The 16,615-nt window shown below is 42.0% G+C and overlaps 1 protein-coding gene across 3 annotated transcripts in view; it reads left to right on the forward strand.

The window, feature by feature from the left end:
• Positions 1-15,785: 15,785 nt before the first annotated feature.
• Positions 15,786-16,615, forward strand: part of LOC149805809 (ankyrin repeat domain-containing protein 17-like) — a 141,076-nt gene continuing 140,246 nt past the window's right edge. For all 3 annotated transcript variants that reach the window (XM_089950509.1, XM_089950510.1, XM_089950511.1), the window contains exon 1: positions 15,786-16,093. In XM_089950509.1, coding sequence (XP_089806635.1) covers positions 15,908-16,093 — 186 coding nt within the window. In that variant the 5' untranslated portion in view covers positions 15,786-15,907. The remainder of the gene's footprint in view (positions 16,094-16,615) is intronic.

Here is a 16,615-nt window from a genome sequence, read left to right on the forward strand (position 1 = left end):
CCAACTCTTCACTTTTCTTGGGGACAGCCCTCGTCGGGGACGTACCAAACAGGCGCTCAAACACCAGCACTTCGTTCTCGGGAGTCACTTCTTGCGGGACACGTCCGATGCTTCGATGGTAAGATTGGTTGTACACTTGCACCAGGTGCGGTAAGATGTCGATGTACTTCAGAGTGTGGTGATGCGTAAAATATTTCCACATGCGTTCTTTCAGAGTGCGTTGAAAACGTTCCACGATGCTGGCTTTGGTTTCGGGATTCTCGGTGGTAAAAAAATGAATGTCAGGTTTCTTTAATTCTTTTTGGAAAGCTTGGTTCAGAAATTCGGTGCCTTTGTCCGTTTGCCATCGAAGAGGATGACGACCGCTTTGTTTCAACACCCGTTGCAGGGCTCGCACTAACTCGCTGCTGGATTTGGAAGTCAAGGGTACGACCCAGGCAAATTTGGAAAAGACGTCGATGACACAAAACAAATATTTGTAGCCACGATTGTAGCTGGCCAAATGAGAGACATCGGCTAAATCGGCTTGCCATTGATGATCGATGCCTTCCACTCGGGTGCGACTTCTGGCAAACTTGCGTCGAATGGGTTTGTATAAAGTGTAGGTAGCTTGTTCTTGTAACCATCGTTGCACTTGAAGTAAACGGAGACTTTTCAGTCGACTTTTGGCAGCACGATACAATTTTTGAACTCCTGCGTAACCTGCAGGATGGGAGGGATCGTAGTAAATGCTGGCTAAGACTTTTTCCATTTTTTGTGTTTGTGTGTTAATAAGTTACCCACTCTTCGGTGATGCTACTTTGGGTCCGACGAAAGGGTGGTTTGGAAACGGATTTACGTGTCCGACGGGCTACGGGAGTAGAAGTCGAAGGTAGTGGTGGTGGTGGAGGTGGCAATGGAATGGCTTTGGTCTTCTTTCTTTTTTCACTTCTGGTTTCCCTTCTTTCTTTTTCACTTCTGTCGAAGGAGGAGTGGACATCATCTTTTTAACCCAAGCTTTCATTTCTTCTCGTTGGGGTGTGGGGGACGGGGTCAACAAGGATGCTGCAATATTACTCGAAATGGGAGCTGCTGACGGTGTTTGAAACACTTCTCGCATCTCTTCTTCCTCAGGTCTTCGTGGGGTAGCATCTCTGGTGACCCCTGGGGATGGTAGTAGTGGTTGTGGTGGTGGTGGTAGTAGTGATGATGGTGCTGGACTTTTCATCAAGGTCTTAAAATCTTTCAAAGTGGGTAGAGCTGTTTCGTCTAAAGCTTTCTGGTGAAAGAGTTGCAGTCGTTGCAAGAGTTGACCGTACTTTTGCGATTTTTCTGTTTCGGACAAATCTTGGCGATCCATCAAGGACTGCAATTCGTGTTGTAACTGGGACATCTCGCTCAAATTGGGATTGGGAGGTAAATGCGGTGTGTGTTGTTCTTGCCACCGATGGTATTCCATCCACATCGTTTGTAAGGCACTAAAGCTAGTTTTCGTCCTTCCATGGGGTTGTCAGGGGTCGATTCTGAGATCTTGGGACTTCAGAGGGCCTTTTTATCTTGCTCCCACCAGTCCTCCCAACATGGTTCCCAAGACTCCTTTCAGTATGGGACCTAACAAGAGAGGCAAAATGCCTCCACGTTGGACCAACATCTTCTTCTTTTGACGAATGGGAATTTTCTTCTGAACCATTTGGCGAAGAACGTGACGATGTTTGCTTAAGCATTGTTTCTGGTGTTTGGACAAAGGGATCGTGCCTTTCAAGACGTTCAAACAACATTCGCACACGGTATTGATGACCTCTTTGGAGGCCGATTGAATGATTTTTTTCCTTGAGGTGGAGAAGCTTTGGACAGGATAGATAACATGTCCCCATGTTTGACTAAATGTGGTGGTAGTCCTTTCCTTTTCTTTCCTTGGGGTTTTCTGGAGGGTGACATCTTTGAGTCTTCAGGAGCACCAAAAAACACTGATACCACCGACTTGGTCACAGGCCATTTTTATACTGGAACGCGTCGCCACTGATTGTCTTTACGTCGTATTAGTTTGAGGACAGGCATGACACGTCGTGCAGGGGTACGTAACGGACTAAATCGAGCCAGTTCTTGCTTGGACAAATCCAGTAAACTGCCCGATCTTTCTTGGACTTTGATTTTGGGAGAAGGTACTTTGTGAGCAGCAGCCACTGCCGCTAAATTGGAGGGTCCTGCCACTGGGGAAGTTCTTTTGGGGGTCATCAACGGAGAAGTTCTTGGTGTAATCAACGTCTCCAAGTACTCTTCAGTTCTTGGTGTCATCAACGGAGAAGTGGATGAACGTGAGGATGCCGGAGACGCAGTCACCGCCGTGGCAGATCGTGGTTTGCGAGTGTAAGGTTGCGTCCTGGCCGAGGTGCCTCTCTTGCGACTAGTTTTCTTCTGTGGACTTTTCTTTTTCTGGGGACTTTTTCTCTGTTTCTTTTTCTGGGGGCTTCTTTTCTTTTTCCGGGGTGGTGTCTGGTCAGAGGAGGGTCCCGCCACTGGAGAAGTTCTCCTTGAGGACCTGGTCTTTTTCTTTTTCTTCTTGGGGCTTCGTTGGACTTTTTTCTTGGGTACAACTTTGGGGGCATTAGGATCCCATCTTAAGAGTGAGCGAATGATGACCCCTCCTAGAGTACCGCTCCCTCCAGGTTTCAAAATGATTTGTTTTTTGGTTTGAGTGTCGATGCGGGGATCGGCCAGTTGGACCAAAGCGACTTTGTTTCGATCGAAAAAGCGTTTGGTTTGATGAGGAATCTGAATGATTCCTTGGAGTATTTGACGTGCCGTCACCGTGAACCATCGTAAGACTTCTTTGAGACTAGCTTCTAAGACATGAGCTCGTGTTTGTGGATTTTTTTCTCGACTGATACCATACAAGGCACGAATCAATTTGACGGGAAGATGCGACTGAAGGGACGTCATGTTGACGTTGTGTGAGACAGACGAAAAAGGGTCTGAGGTTTTTATAGATTTTTTAATGTGGAGTGAAATGAAGTCGAGGACGGAGACGTGTACAGGACAGGACCTCCGTCTTGGCACCAGTGGTGAAACAAGTGGGTACGAAATCGCAAATCCTCGGGGGTGGTAGGTTTCAAATCGACGAGTAAATAGGCGTGTGGAGTTTGAGTGGCATCTTCGTACGCCTGAGTTAGCCAAGGCGTTCCTAACTGTTTGGCTAAGACTTGCACTTGCGATTTATCTCGAGGGCTTTTAAACAAGACCACGTAATGCGCATTGAGACTGATGGTGCGATGGGCTTTACTTTGTTGAAACAAATTTTGGGTGATGTAAACGACACTGGCATTACGGTGATGCCCTTTGCGCGTGAACCACAGTTTAATTTCTTCTTCGTCTTCTCCTAACATGTCGTCAAAAATGACCAAATGGGTTTGACGGGAGTCAGAGACGATGCCGTCGTCTTCTTTAGGAATGCCTTCCACAAACACGATGGAATCGCCTTGACTTTCTCGCAAGAGGCTGTACGCCGATTGCCACTCTTTGTAACACCACACGATCCGCTGAGGGGGTCGATCGATCAAATGATGTTTATGTTCGATCAAACGTTTGACGAATTCGGTTTTGCCTGAACCGCTAGGCCCAGCAATGAGCATGTTAAAGGGATGTCGAAGATACAAAGCCTCCCAACTGGCACGATCTAAGTGTTCGTCGATGACTTTGACAGTAAAGGAAGAGGGAGCAGAGACAGCAGAGGTAGTCATTGTGTGAGAAATGTCACTTGTGACACGAAAACAAACAAGACAAGAGTTTATATACTTTTTCGGAACATGTTTATTGAATGTTTTTTTTTTCAAATATGAATACGAAAGACAAAAATACATAAAAGCCAAAGGCTTAAGTACAAGGATAAAAGGCACATGATAACCATTAACGTGGAATAAACACAAGTGTCTGTACAACAACATGTTTTGGGTAATGTTCTAACCAGTTCTATAGTAGGGGGTAAAGTCACACAAGTGTCCTCCCGAAAGGGTCTTTCAGGCCTGTCCACGACAGTCCCGTCCTGGGTGACGGGTTCTTCTGACACCGTCACCAACACGGGTTGAAAAGTGACTTTTTTCCTTGAACAACTCTCGTGCATACTTGTCCACTTCTTGGGTCCTAGCCTCAAAATCCCATTCTTTCCAGGCACGGACATCAGTCCAATGGGGATGTAAGTCACAAGCTACACACACATCGTCATACACGTCTTGGGTAGCTAAAAGTTGACGAATCTTTTTTTCCCGTAGAGGTCGAGAAGTATCCAGATGAAACCGCAAGGCTTTGAGGAAAAGGAGTTTTTCGTGACCATTTAAGGCCATTGAGGTGGTAAGTACTGATCGTAAAGAGTCCACAAAGAATCGGCTGGTAAACGAAATCCCAGAAAACAAGTCACTAAGACACACACCACTTGTCGACCCAAATTGAATGGATACAGTTCTTGTAATAAACGATGGTAATGATCCACGGTTTGAATATGGTCATTGAGTTCCTTCCACGGAATCTGTTGGATTACATGCGATAAAAGTCGTGGCATGGCAGCCTGTTTTTATAGTCTCTTTGTTTCGGAAACAATACACGTACTTTCTAGCCAGACATCTTCGTTCTCCAGTAGGGAATTTAAATGTTGCATACTGTAACCGAAACGTCAGACTTCGTTTATAAGTTTCCTCTTCCGCTAAGTAGATTCCACGTAAAATATGTCTGTAATCCTTTACCTTGTCTTCCTCAATGTATTGTACTAGGTGAATCTCAAAGCAACCAAAATAATCAACACGTGGATCATCGGGGGCCTGGAAGTATTGAACAAGGTCTGACCACTGAAACAATTTCTGACGAATCAGTTCTCTTATACCATTCAGGTACCAGTGCTTAAAAATCTGGTGACGTAACGGATGCAATTGTTCTTTACGTTTGACTTGTATTTTGACCAGCTCTCCGTAAATGCGTTCTCTCAACTCCACAGGCAAAGCACGAATGTTCTCTAGCAAAGTATCCATGAATAGGTCATACTAAATCCTCTTTGGTCTGACACAAGAAATGTACTGTTTGCACAAACATGGTTTTAATTCATTGTCGAATCTAAATCGTTTCACCACTAATCTACACATTACAATTCGTTCAGAAGTTTCCTCTTTCACCAAGTTGACATTGCTTGAAAGATGTTGGTAATTCGTTAACTCTTCCTCTGGAATTCGATGCAGTACGTTTACAATGTAGTAGATAGAATCGTCAATACCAAACCATTCCTTTTTATAACCACGAGGTCGTTGATCAATGTCTGTCCAATGGAACAGTTTCAACTCAATCAGTCCTTGTATAGCATTCAGGTACCAGTGGTTCAAACACCGGTGACGTAACGGATGCAATTGTTCTTTACGTTTCACTTGTATTTTGACCAGCTCTCGGTAAATGCGTTCTCTCAACTCCACAGGCAAAGCACGAATGTTCTCTTGGAAAGTATCCATGAACAGAAGATTATGGTAAGAAGTTACTTCAATGTCTCGGTCCCACTAAGGGTAAGTAATGACAATTCGGTGACCATCGAGCATGTTCTACGTAGGCCGAATCTTGCGGTTCCCAGTGCTGAAGTGACACACCGCAACTGAAGCACTTGACTTTATCTCCTTCGCCCAAGTAGAAAAATCCGGCTCTGGCTAATTCTTCGAGGGTCGGTCCTCCCAGATACTTAGGCCATTTTCCTTTGAACGATTGAAGACGATTTTCAAAGTCGCAGTATTCCGACACACGCACAGGAAACGAATATTCGTCTTTCACAGGTTGGTTTCGATGAGGGTTGAGTGACATGGGCAGGAGTTTGCTCAGGGCTGGATGACATCCGTAGGGGGGTAGACGTGAAGGTGAACATTCCCCTTTAAAACGAAACCCAGTAAAATGTCCAAGAGGACGAGCGGCATCACTTTCGCATCCCTCAGGTTTGACACGCACAGCATCCCTTTCCATGATAGGGGTAGTGACACTAAAGTTCCCATGATGCTTTACGGCATCGCTAAGGTCACAACGTACAGCATCGTACCCATCGCAAGGCTCACAATCGCATTCCACTTCCGAAGCCTCACACTTGAATTGTGCCTTTCTAAACAAATTGTTCTGTGTTTCTCTGAAAGTATTCATCTTGTTCACTCAGTCTTGGTAGTCCCAATGAACTATCGATCTTGACCATAGCCCCCTTTTTATACTAGTCGCAATGCAGTCTCCAGCTTGTACATCTTTACTTTTTTACGTTTTTTATGTCTTGTTTTGGAAGGTACCGTCTCTAAGGTACCGTCAACATTGTACCGTAGTGTGATGGGTGGAAAAGCCATAGAAAGGTAAGGGCAGTGCGGTGACCATCGAGTATGTTCCAGAATAGCTGAATCTTTATAGATACATAGATCCATTCGTAACTTCAGTCCGCAAGCGAAACACTGTACCTCGTATCCCAATCCTGACTCAGGTCCCAAATAGACAAATCCTGTTCTAGCTAAAACATGCGAAGAAGGTAATCCTTCCCTATCCGTAGGCCATTTCTGAAACGTATCCAATCGACGGGCACAATCACAATAGTCAGGTAAGAAGACTGGAAAATGGTAGGGTTTGAACTTGGAGTTCTCATCGGGTTTCTCACTCGATTCTTGCTGTGGCGAAGTCATCTTTCTGGTGGGTGACTATCCTCTTACAACCAATGTTTTATACCAACGTGTCCATACGGCAAAGTAAAGTGGTTGGGTAGTCGCACTCGCTTCTGGTACACGATTTGATAGACTTTTTCCAAGGGCCGACTGACGATGTGGTGAGTGGGTAAACGTACAATCTTGTTCGGTTGGTAGGTGGTCACTTTAAAGTTTGCATCCTCTCCCGATTGCAAGGCTTCTTTCAATACCCCAAAGTTGACCACTCGACTGGTACGATAATTCAGAGTCAGTCCTTTCACTTTGCACGTCGTGTGCACTTCTCCTTGTTTGTCACGGTATTCGTAGCCGTAATTCTTGGGACCGCCACTGACGAAACTTAGAATCTTGTCGTCGGGATGCTCGTCTGTCCAGGCTCCTAAACGGTCTCCTTCGATGTTAGGGTGCTGTTGACCTGGGTGATGGATGTAAATGCAACTGTCCGTGTCAAAGTACAGGACACGTTCCCCTAACAGTTCTAAAGCTTCGTACAATTTTAAGCGAGCATGAGCTGTCACGTAAGCCGCAATGATGACATTTCCAAAAGGGTCGTCTTGTACAAAGTCCAGATCTTCTTCGTAATTGACCAAGATCAAATTCTCTCCAACGACGTCCACGTGTTTGATGTATTTGGTTTTGTCGTGAATCATCTGGAAGTAGCGGGAAGGTTCTGTCAAATATTCCGTCTTGGGTAAACACGGTCGTTGTGCCATTTTACCCCACAAGCAATTTAACATCACTTTGGCAAACGATCGCCTGCCTTCGTTTTTCTCGATGTGGTCTAAAGAGATACCTTCTTGTTCGTAGTATTTCTCTTTGAATTGTATTTGGTCTTCGGGAGTGTGACACCAGGAAGGATAGCCGCTGGCTTCTTGTTTCAGTTTCAAAAAGGCATCCACGTAGTCAGCGAAAATGCCTTTCTGACTGGGGTCACCCTTGTGCTATTGTTGTGTCTTGGGAAAGTGCCAAATTTCGTACATTTCTAACAGTTGGTATCCCATGTCCAGAGCTTTGAACAATTCTACGCTGACCCAGGTTCCCGTCAAGGCACGTTCTTCCTGGCTGTGATGGCAAGGCTGGTCTTGGTTGCACGTTTCGGCACAAGTACGGCACAAGGGAAACATCAGTTTGCCTTGACAATGGTGAGGTAAGACGGGATGGTATAGGTTCGTGGGAGGCAAAACTTTACACTTGATCAAGCCTTCGTATTGTCGAATGTTTTTCAGGTCGATGTGTTCCGTCAACAATTGCGGGTGCCCTACAGGAAAGCGACAATATTTGCACACGTAGGGATACAGCGAACACACGTCCAAGTATTTGATTTCTTCTCCTTTCTCTTCGTCGGCTTGGTACAGCAAACAGGTGGCATTGGTCCTTCCTCCGTACAAACTATCCCTCGGGTTCAGCGGGTCCATGAACTGGTAACTTTCCACGAGGTGTTTAAACTCGGGATCGGTTTTCATACGGTGATCGTATTCGTGTTCCCACATTTCCACCACTTGGTATCCTTCCTGTTCTAACTTTAGGCGTCGCTGACAAGTGTCCTGGTAAAAGTCTTCCATGGTTCGTTGTAAAAACTGATTTTTAGTGCCACGGTCAGGGTAACAGACGGGACATCCGTGAAATAAGCAACCGTTAAACTCGTACACGATCTTGGGGTTTTCTAAGTCCCAGCCATCGACCGAATACGTTCCGATGTTCTTTTCGCCTCCTCCGTTGCGGGCATGCTGAATCCATTTGTCTTCCTTGTCGCACAAGTAATGTAACCAACGTAGGGCTTTGACCGAGTATTGACGTTTGACATAGTGGGTCGTTTGAGGACTGATGACACGGTCTTTTCAGGCATGAATCGTTGTCGATACACTAAGGAACACGCTTTGGCAATGGTGCAAGCTTCTTTCAAAGGATCGACCCCTCCGTGTTCCATGAACAGTTCTCGAAATTTTCCACAGCAACGCCGTAAAATGTCCACGTCGGAACGACAATACTTTAGCATTTCTTCCTGAAAGTCAAAAGGGTCCGAGGCATGAGCGTGGTACCAAGCGTAGGAAGCTTCTCGTTGTTCGGTACGCATGTTGTCGGGGTCGTAATAGTGAGCCTCAGGTAAATGGGGTAGAACGGCGTGTTGATTGGCTTACGTATTGAAAAAGTGTGGAAAATAACCTTTAGCCATTTCTGTCATTCCAAACGTTTTAGGGATTCGACTCAAAGGCATGGCCAAATAGCTCATCGAATCTTTAAACTGTACTTGTCCCACTTGCATGAAAATGATTTTGGCTCCGTTCAAAGTCACTTTAGGACGTTCAGTGCCATGTTCCGTATAGTATCTGAGAAGAAACTGTCCATCGTATCCGGAGAAATTGTGAACCATCACCGTGGCATGACGATGACAATCTCCGTAACGTTCGATGTCCTCTTGGCTCCACGTCTTGTCGATGTGGTCTAAGGCCCATCGAGAGAAATCGGCTAGCGTGTTCGGTCCCCGAAAGATTTTTTCACGTCCTCCAGGAATCTTGCTGCAGTGAGGGCAGTGACTGAAGATAGGTTCTTGAATGCACTTCTCGCACGCTCGATGAGCCACGCAGAAATTAGGAATGTGAATGCCAGTCTCTTGCATGCATTCGAAATCGAAAAAGATGAAATTGCCTTTCTTCTTGTGACCATCCTCTTTCTCTGGTTGGGGTTGGTATTTTTGCACGTAGCATTGGTGTTCCAAGTCCACGATGTGGTGACAAATGTGACATTTTTTTTTTCCTCGACATACGTGTGCCTTGGCATTATTGGTACGTAGGCCTTGTCCACAGGTAGGGCACAATCTCAGCAGTTGACAAGCACATTTCTTCTGTGAACCTTGTGCTTTCAGATGTTGTTGGTAACAGGTAGGGCTGACAAACGTGCGCAGACAAGTTAAACAAGGCACTGGTTCTTCGCTCAGACAGGGTGGAGAGGCCAAACATCCTGGGCATTTCATTCCACAATGCTTGTGTTGCTCTCGATTGTTATAACCATAATCACATTTCTCACAGTAATATCTGTATCCCAGGAATCCGGTGATGGTGGTAATGGTATCGAAATGGTCATCGTGATAATAAACATGAATGTATTTTCCGTCCTTAAAATCTTGGCCTCGAAACAACAGAGGCCCGCGCATTTCTTGAGGGTGCACTTTCAAGGTGTAGCGTGGAGCTAGGACATCTTGCAATTTTTGCATTTCAGGAATGCCACAGGGTGCGTCTTTGGACAGGCCAGCTTGTTGCAACAGGAGTTCTGCTTCATTTCGTTGTTTGGCTCGATGGGAACGTTGAATAGTGTTCCAGGTTCTTTTCCATTCTACCGTGTCGTTCTTGTCGGCATAGGCTCGTCCCACCACGATGGCACGAGCTAAATACATCTGGTCATGAGGGTTGTTAATTCGGACGAGACTCTTTTTGGTGCTGCGAAGGTCGTCCACCAATAACATCTTTTTGTGTCCAGTTCCTTGATGAGGAGAGACGTGGGTCATGTCCAGTGTGGCTTTACTGATCATTAGATTGTTGTACGTGTTGAATCTTGTCCATGACTTGGAAGCGGTCAATTCTGCAGGGGTGCTAAACTCGATCCAAACAGGGGATTTCAAACCGTCGTGTTGTATGGAAAGTCTCAAGCGATCGTCTTCTTTGGGTTGACATTGTTGCTTGAGTGCAGTGAGCAAAGAATCCCACACCCCAGTGATAAACACTTCTGCTTTCTCTAACGGCACTTCAGCCTTGAAATCTTTAAACTTCACCGTGTATTTGTAAGCCGTGGTTCTAAAGTTTCTAGAGGAGCGCTTTTCCGTCTCTCGAATGGAATAGTATTTTTCAGGGTTAACTAAGGGTGGTGAACTTGGTTTAGAGGGTTCGGATTCTGGTTCACTCATGTCCTCTTCAAAATCTCTGGCATGAATTTGTGCCAAGACTTCAGCTCTGGTACGAGGCGATAGATCACGTTTCTGCCTCTTACTTTCTTCTTTCTTCTCGAATGAATAGGATCGTTTCATCTTGAGCGAAAAAGTCAAATGACTCAAGTGTAAACACCATAGACTAATTTATAGTCATGGCAGACCAGCGTATATAAAAGGGTGTGTGTCTTGTCCTTTCACTATTCATTTCACTCTCAAGCCGAGCACAACGGTGGAAGAGACTAACCAAATCGAACGTTTCGTCAGAGCTTTGCGAGGGGTCATTAGAAAATTCTCTTCAGACCAGCCGACGGACTACTCTCCTTCCTTTCGAGATAAAAGTCAAGATACTTGCTATATCTGTCAGAAGAAAGGGCATTGGTCTTCAGAGTGTCCAGACCGTCAAAAAAGAACAAAAACAGGGGCTAAAAAAGACAAAAGTCAAGATACCTGTTATTATTGTAAAGAAAAAGGACATTGGTCTCCAGATTGCCCAAAAAAGAAACAAGAGGAGTCAGAAGAAAAGAGGGATTCTTCAGAAGAAGAGAGGGATTGTTCGGAAGAAGAGAGGGATTTTTCAGAGGAAGAAAGCAGACAGGTGAAGAAAAAGAAACAGGAGAAGAAAAGAAGAAGGGAAGAAAGTGAGGAGGAAGAAGAGGAAAAGAGTGTGACGGTGAAGAAATTCAAAAAACAGAGAGACTAAATAAGTCAATGAACTTTTTATTAAAGTGTTCTGTTGTGAATTGTGAATTGGATTGTAACAATGGATAAAAAAATAAATGAATGATATAAGGTAAGTGTCTTTGAGTTTTGATTTTAAAATAAGAAACTACACTCACGCACTCATACACGGACACGTACTATAGGGGGTAAATGTTTTTTTTTTTTTTTTTTTGAGTTATTGGCAAATTGAAAGGCTATCTCTTTTCGAGAGACGTGGGTGGCCCTGAAAAGGGCCTTTTTTGGTGTAGGGGTGAGTTTAAGCAATCAACTTTAACTGCCTTAAGCCTTTGCCACGGCCAAGGCCTACTTCTGGACTGCGTAATGTTGATGATGATGATGATGATTGGGTTGAAATCACTAAGGGTGGTACGGTAGGCTTAGTCACAGGGTTAACGTGTTTAGCTCGGGAAGGTCGTATTCTCTTCGGTCGTAATAAAGAAGTCTGATACATTTGTTTCAGACTTCTTAACTCCGCTAAAATGTCCAACAGTACCGTGACCGTTTGATTTTCACCCTCTTGTTTATTTGCTGCTGCTGCTGCTACTTCTTCTTGCTGTTGTTGCTGTTGTTTTTTTCTTACCTCTTCTTCTTGCTGCTGCTGTAGGAGAAAAGCTTGTTCCGCTTCCTTTTGTCGTTGTATAAATTTCTCCAATTCTTCTTTCTGTCTCTGTCTAAAATTCTCCACTTGCGGTAATGAAGACGGTAACGAAGGTTCCGGAACAAATTCTTGCGAGGTAAGAAAATCCACAAAATCCCAATTCACCTCTTCTGAAAGTAAGTCCGGGTTCCCTTGGGCAGTCTCCCCTGCTGGTGCACCCCAATGGATCGTTTTCTGAGTTTCCGTCATGTTGAATCACTGTCGCATAGACTGACTGCACACAAGCGCTAACGAATCTATATAGACCACTTGACGTCACAGACTGTTCTCTTCGGATTGGATGCGAGCTGACTGAATTTTGTAACGCGTGTTTGGATTGGTGAATGAACTCAATCCGTTTCAATCCTACCTCTACCTATAAATAAGCGCAGTTCACTGCATTGATTCACCTGTTCTCGTCGCTTCAAGATGTGGACCACAGTTGAGTCATCCACCCTTGTGTCTTCCATGATGTTTAGGACGGACATGCTCATGTATGTCCGATCCAAGTGGACCGTTGTCCACAGGACAAACACCAGTCTGTGGATACGTAGGATCTACGTTGAAAGACAAGGATGCCTGAAAAGAGTGCTGATTTACGGGCCAACAGTGAGACGCAGCCTAAGGACAAGAAGAAGACCAATGCGGTGCCCTTTATGTTAATGAATACATTAACATAAACCCAAAGGCCCTTTTCAGGGCCAGCCATATTTCTTGAAAAGAGAATGACTTTTCAATTGCCTACCCTTTTTAAAAAAAATATCCCATGTTCAATTCCCCTTGTACGTAAAAGTGCCACAATTTATTCCCATGTTAATTCCCCTTGTACGTAAAGTGGTATACGATTTTTCTCCATGTTAAATTTCCATTGTACGTAAAGTGGCCCAGGGTGTTTTTTAATGCTAATTCCCATTGTACGTAAGGTGGCCCCTTTCACTACTTCTGTTACATATATCTAGTTGGACTAGACTCGACAACCAGCCCTAATATTGCAATTCCTGTCAAGTGTTATTGATATAAACAAGATATAAAAGTGTTGCTAAAATACCTCCCTGCCGAATGCCCTATTCTATTCGAAAAGGTTCTGATTTTGATCAGTTCATCAGGATAATGATTGGAATATCTGAGTACAATTCCATTATTACATTAAAATATTTTACTGAATGCCTTGTTTTCTGAATTTGAGGAAAAAATCCGTCATGATTCATAGTGCCATCTGAATATCTACGAAAGCAGCAAACACTCAATCCTAGTCCTAAAGTGGAAAATACAACTTCGTGTAAATTGAAAGATGCTGTTATACTAGTATTAAGTCCCTTTTGAAACCATGTTGTTCGGCATTAGGTTAGGATATCTATCTATCTATCTATCTATCTATCTATCTATCTATATATATATATATATATATATATATATATATATATATATATATATATATATATATATAGTGCAATTATGCTGTCTAGAATAAACACATTCATAAAGTTTGTATTACACAGTCGATAGGGAAATAGCTATATCTTTGTCAGAATTACATTTAGATTTCCTCCACCTTTAAGGATGGGCACAATAACACAATAAATCCAACTACTAAGCGACATGACCCCCCACATTGACATATGCTTCGGGCGCCCATGCAATAGACCCGTGTCCGATCAATACATGTCTAACTTGTACAAATTGAAACGATGAAGAACAATCAGTATACCCTTACTTTACTTGATTCACTTACTATTATTATTATTTATTTATTTATTTATTATTATTGTTATTATTATTATTATTATTATTATTATTATTATTATTAGTATTATTATTATTATTATTTAATAAATAAATAAATAAATAAATAAATAAATAAATATTTTTTATGCCATAAAGTGTATCAGCTAGAACCGCACGCGACAGCCTTATGGTGGACCGATGATTTCGTGGTGGCGGTGGTGGTGGTGGCTCTCCAACTATGATATTTTCATTGTGTACGCAACTAATATAATTTGTTCATTTTTCCATGCAAATCCAAGCAAGAGTAATTTTTTTCAAGCTAAAAGGGAAGCAAATATTTCTTTAGTTTATGTTTCAAATTCCACCCATTCCCACCTACCCACACTTCCCGATCAAAATTTAATGATACCTATAATGCATATGCGTGTCTTTTTGGGAAATGTAAAGAAATGACATTGGTTTGCAACAAAGGTGCGTTAAATATGCTCATAATGATAGACCAGAATGTGATCATAAGTTCGATCATGAACAATGAATAGCAAAATAACAAGGTTATTCTAAAAAATACTCTGTCAACTGTGGTGAGGGTGTGCTTTTACTTATCATGCCTCCTTAGCCGCCTTTTTAGGCAAAGGGTGTCGGCCTACAGTTTTCGTTAACAAATCCCCCTTAACCAATTACCGGTACATGATACGATACATGTATAGAGCAGCATATGAATTAAGCCAAAAGCCCCTCCATCCATCTTTCCATCACATCTTAACAATGACCAGTCAAGTGTCAAAAGTGACTATTGATAAGACCTGCATAATTAAGCAGCTGATCATATTTCAGTTCAATTTTCGGAAAAGCAATAACTAAAAAAATCAATGAAAAAATCAATGCTGAATTGTATGAAAGTTATAGGTCAAATCAATGTAATCGGCACTATCATACTTGACAATTTCAGTAACAAATTTTAGCAAATAGAAAGTGAATATGCGAACGAAGTAGATGGAGTTACAAATCAATTGCAAAATAATGAAAGTTATATATTAAGTAATGTGAAGGATAAGACAAACATAAAGTTAGAAAAGATGATTATGGTGGAAATAAAAATGACAAGTGAAAAGAAACATATGAAAAACAGAACCTACACCCATTTAATAAAGCAGAGCATTTGTGTGTGAATTAAGTAAGAGTACCCAAGTATAATATTTGTGGAAGGCGACGTTAAAATTAACTACATATAGAAACAATTTTTTGTTGTTGTGTTTTTTTTTTTTTAGTTTGACCATTGTATTTTAGGGATACAGAATATGAAATAGTATCATGTCTTATGCAATAGTATCATGTCTTATGAAATAGTATCATGTCTGTAAAGAGCTAAATAAAACCTTATGTTGAATTATTTGTTTTAAACCATGCCGACTATAACTAAATCTTCTGGATCTGTCATAATTGGCATATTGCTTACTTTATGAGGAAGTCTTGTTGGATATATTTTAATGTAGACTTTGTAGGGATTATTTGGTAACCTCTATACTAGCCCCACAAGTAGTAGAGAAAGTGTACAAAAATACTATTACCTCGACTAGCAAACAAAGTATCTCCACATTCTTCGATGAAGTTTCGTAATAAGTATTGTCACTAATATTTTGTAGCGTTTTAAAAGATTTCTGAATATGACAGCGTTTCAACGCAAAATTGCCCCTCTCTGTGTAGTTCACATTTAAGTATACAGTTTAAACAGGAAACAGTTTTATTTATTTATTTTTTTATTTGATTCTTTGTATGGGGTACTAGAAGTTCTCCCTGAAATGATTTGGAATGTCTATCCCAACTATTGATCCACTGATATTGCCTCGAAACATTTAAAGTACACATATCTATGTTTACTAATCTATTTAACTACAGCGTCCAAGGTTGAATAATAATCACAACAATAAACCCACCATCAAAACATAATTGAATTAAGACTGGTTATTACATGCTTATGGTTTGGAGTTCATGTTGTAATTATTTAAATAATTAATCATTTAAAGATTCGCTACAAATGCACTAACACACGCATGCACAATGCCATGTCGAGATCTACAGCAGTTGTCTGCTCCTGCGCAGAGAGCTTCATCCGGGACATTGAGAACATTGTAATGGCGGTCAAGGTGGCAACTTAATGATTTCTTATTATAATTTTGCAATTGCCATCTGTTATATTGTCTCTGAAGGACGCCATTAGGAAAGCAGAAATTGTTCGCAATGATGCAGAATGCTGAGCAAAATGAAAGCAATGATTTAAACAGAGAAGTGAAAAAGGTTGAATTGGAACAGGGTAGTCATACGTTTGTCCAGTCATCGACTTCGGATGAAAATGTTATACTTGAGACCCCACAGTCGAATTTTAGTCAAGAAATATCATGTAGTGACGATGAAGAAGTATCAGAGGTATATAATCATAAAAGATGCTTAAGTTTTTCGTTTGAGTCTTTATATGTAATTAGACGAATTTGCAGATGAGCGACAGGAAACTTTCGACCATGTGACCCAGTCATGTTCGATGTTCGGGTCGTTTTGTTTGATTGGTATAAAGCTTATTTGCTTGCACGGACAGTATTTCGTCATACTTAGCAACAGCGAGTAGTGTTTTGATGAAGATTAATTAAAAATCGTATTATATAACAAAGTATAAAAGTGGTGGTTCTTTTGTTTCGTTCTATCATAAGGGTCATTCATATTCTTTTTATACACAATACTGTTCAACCTCCTTTGATTTGAACGAAGTGCATTGCGACTTTTCTTCTTTTTAATTGTCCCTGTTATACAAATTCTCGCACAAATTTATTATTGTCTTTGTTAGTGTGTGTTGTTGTGACAAATTGTTTTTTGTTTTTGTTTTGTCTTTTTTATAATGAGGTAGGTATCAGAGTTTGTCAGTGATTGTGACAATGTCATTACTGTTAATTTTTA

The sequence above is a fragment of the Sinohyriopsis cumingii genome, chromosome 2, assembly GCF_028554795.1.
Source record: "Sinohyriopsis cumingii isolate HCF-2022 chromosome 2, ASM2855479v2, whole genome shotgun sequence".
Taxonomy (NCBI): domain Eukaryota; kingdom Metazoa; phylum Mollusca; class Bivalvia; order Unionida; family Unionidae; genus Sinohyriopsis; species Sinohyriopsis cumingii.